The sequence below is a fragment of the Exophiala bonariae genome, assembly GCF_035927105.1.
Source record: "Exophiala bonariae strain CCFEE 5792 chromosome Unknown scaffold_89, whole genome shotgun sequence".
NCBI lineage: Eukaryota > Fungi > Ascomycota > Eurotiomycetes > Chaetothyriales > Herpotrichiellaceae > Exophiala > Exophiala bonariae.
Genome location: NW_027042564.1, coordinates 5,588 through 9,160, shown reverse-complemented (window position 1 = coordinate 9,160; position 3,573 = coordinate 5,588). Strand labels below are relative to the sequence as shown.

Genomic DNA, 3,573 nt, shown 5'->3' with positions numbered 1-3,573 from the left:
AGAACATGCTTCTTTGATGCTCCCCGGCCGCCTCCTTGCTCTGGACAAGGGGGTGGTCACATTGAGCATCAATCCCTCTGACTGTCGCAGTGTGATTTCGCTGTTTCCCTCGATCCCTGAATCTGTCACCATGGCCAGTGATAAAATTGTCTTCCTGACCAACTGGTATGCCGCTGAACCCCTTCTTACTGACCATTCTGAATCACCATTGACCTTCCTCATGTCTTATCTGTATATGCACGTTGTTACTCAAAGCTTATTGAACTCAGGCACGCGACGCCCTACCATGCCCCACTGTACCTTGCACAAGCCAAAGGCTTCTTCAACGACGAAGGTGTCAAGGTTGCTTTGCTCGAACCAAACGATCCGAGTGTGAGTGATGTCGAGGTACGATTCGTCGTGCGTAATCCCGACTAAATGTTTCGCAACTAGGATGTTACCGAGATCATCGGGACTGGAAAGGCAGATCTCGGCTACAAGGCCATGATTCACACCCTTGCGGTAAGCAAAGGAATCCACTCGAGCACTGCTCCTTGCGCCATTTTCCGATCACTGAAGTCTTCACGTGATGGTTGTAAAGGCTAAGGCCCGCGACTTTCCTGTCACGTCCATCGGTAGCCTCTTGGACGAGCCTTTCACTGGCGTAGTCTACCTGAAGTCATCTGGCATCACGACCGACTTTCGTACACTGAAGGGTAAACGCATCGGATATGTGGGCGAGTTTGGCAAGATCCAGATCGACGAGCTGACCTCCCACTACGGTATGACGCCCTCGGACTACACGGCCGTGCGATGCGGAATGAACGTGTCCAAGGCCATCATCCGCGGCGAGATCGACGCGGGGATTGGCCTCGAAAACGTGCAAATGGTGGAACTCGAAGAATGGCTCGAAACACAAGGGCGCCCAAAATCGGATGTGCAGATGTTGCGCATCGACGAGCTGGCCGAACTCGGCTGCTGCTGCTTCTGCACCATCCTGTACATCGGTAACGACTCGTTCATCGCACAGAACCCGGACAAGGTCCGCGCGTTCATGCGCGCCGTCAAACGAGCAACGGACTTCGTGCTGCAGCAGCCCGAGGAGGCGTGGAAGCTGTTCATCGACTTCAAGCCCGTGCTGAACACCGCTCTGAACCGGAAGATCTTCGAGCGCAGCTTCCCCTACCTGTCCAACGATCTGAAGAACGTCAAGAGAGACTGGACCAAAGTGACCAGTTACGGAAAGAGACTGGGCGTTCTGGACCACGACTTCGTCCCGAATTACACCAACGAGTTCCTTCAGTGGCCGCTTGCCGAGGAGTCGGCCGATCCGACCGGTGACCAGAAGAGAATGGCCGAGCTGCAGTGCAGTGTCAGGGCCAGGGGTGGTCTCCAGCGACTTGGTGCAGTAGCTGCTACCACCGAGACCGCCGTGGCGGCTTGAGGGCGGTCTTCCTGATCGCTGCTGCAAACATATGGCAAGCACTTGTCGTATGGTCTATGACTATGACTCTGGACGAGAGAAACATCCGAGCCAGTCTTTCTTTTAGCTTGGGCTCAACCCATGGTGTAAACATGAAGGGAACAATTTTTCGACCTCAGACGTCGAAGGTCAATCTTCCGCTCACTCCTTGTACTTCGGGGAGTGCCATTTTAAGTTTCTAACGTAGGAGTGTCACGCCTGCCCTGGTTCCTGAATTGAACCAAGATTCTTATGCATTGTTTGCGCGGAGATTCCTGACTTTGCCTACGTGCGAGCGCGAGAGAGCTCCGTCACCAACCTCAAACCCAAGCTGTGATGCGACCAGCACAGCACAAGCACGCGTACGAGTAGTAACTCACTTCGACCAGCACTGCAGTGTGGACAAAGTGACAAACAGCACAGTATTGATTGATTGGACGCGCCACCCGGCCCGGCCCGCTGTCAAGCGATTTTGCTGGTGAAGATTTCCCCTGTTACGGCAGGGCTGCTGACCAGAAATGGTTGCAGGCAGATTGGATTCGTGAGTGCGTCGTTTCCGAGTGGTCGGGCTGGGAGAGATGTGACTGGCGGGGACGTGTACGTTGTGTTACGTTGTGTCAGATCTTCTGTGGGTGCGTAAATATATGTCTGTGCGAAGATCTACGGAGAAAAAGCGAGCGCTGAGAGAGATGAAGATGTTGTGCACTTTTTTCTCGCAGCATTACTGATCTTGGAAGATGTGGTGGGAAACGTGTTCAGAAGTATTATCAGGGGTCTTACAGTATGTGTCCCTTAGTGGGTTGGCTTCTGAGGGCACAAGTTGTGCTGTTTATTCATTCATGAGATCTGAGGTCGGATGAGGAAGATTGCGCTGTCGTAGTTTCCATGAACGTGGACATGCCATATAAGGGATTGACGATTACTGTGATTCAGCGGTAGCATAATCGAGTGGAGTCATAGCCCGTGGACAGGCTGCTAGGTACCTACATAAGTATAGAAAGACCAGTAGAAATTCCTGGTTGTTTTCGGGACGGCTTGACATCAATATTATCTACAACTACTGCGGACAACAATTGTGAGGTGTCATAAGGTGTAGGACTACGTGGTCGGGGAGACGCAGAACATCAGGGGTGGGTATAGGCGACTATTGGAGACCGCTCCCAACAAAGATGCTGAAGTGGTCGACGGATGTGGAGTAGATAGGTGCTTGAAAGGTTGAGGTGAGAACTAGTCTCTAGAACACAGGGACGAACGGTCAGGTGCATTATTGTACTGCTGCATCCACGGCACCAGCTAAGTACTTCGTAGCAGGAACTCATAGACATGGCTCCTGTAAGGCCCATAAATGATTCCAGTGCAAAGGTTAAGGAGAGTTGTTTCTGATATCTCTGCGGGTTCTGGGGGAGCGCTAGGCAAAGGAGTCGACTTTCAGGAGAGGAATTTGACGTGTACTCTGTCCATCCCTTTTCACTTTTGACGAGGGCACGATGAGAGTATTGTGTACGATGGTGTCCGCAAAATGTTCAGATGGTATTCAGGGTTTGATAGTGAGGTGGTTGGTCTCATGCTGGTGTGAAGTTTATTTGGAGTCCGGTTCCCATCTTCGGCAGCTAGAACGAAAAGAAATGCTAGTGGATCGCTTTAGTGGCCTCTCATCTCGTGTTCGACTGAGTGCTTGCATACTAATTACTCATCTGGATTAGCATAGAATTCGTGATAGGGGAGGGGACGATCTTTGGAAGATCGTTACTCGGACGGAATTGGGGGACAGGTCTCTCGAATCTAGATGTTGACAACTGCATGAGATTTTACGGAGTATGTTGGACGGATATCTATGGGGTCTGAAGCGAAAGTGCAATACCTTAGAGAGGAAGAAGACCAGCAACTAATCAGAATTGGTGGTGCAGAGGAACCAGTCAGACATGATATGTCTCGCTTTTAGTTGATAGTGTCCTGCAGGAAAGATCAGGCGAGGAGCCAAGCATGGAAGCGAACTGCCAGGCATCTGCTTTCAGTCAAGGACAATGCGGAGAGACACGAACACTTGTTGGTCTTGGAAAGAGAAAGCGCAATCCTCCAGATTCGCACGAGGTCGAGAAGGACAAGGACCCATGGGCCACACTACGGAGTAG

General features: G+C 51.5%; 1 protein-coding gene across 1 annotated transcript; it reads left to right on the top strand.

Moving 5' to 3' along the window:
* Positions 1-130: 130 nt before the first annotated feature.
* Positions 131-1,423, top strand: NMT1 (glycylpeptide N-tetradecanoyltransferase; the record flags this gene model as incomplete). The annotated part of the gene is made up of 4 exons (XM_064856336.1): positions 131-231; positions 270-372; positions 433-501; positions 581-1,423. The coding sequence occupies 4 exons, from the start codon at positions 131-133 to the stop codon at positions 1,421-1,423; spliced, it is 1,116 nt and encodes a 371-aa protein (XP_064699724.1).
* Between the last annotated feature and the right edge of the window lie 2,150 nt (positions 1,424-3,573).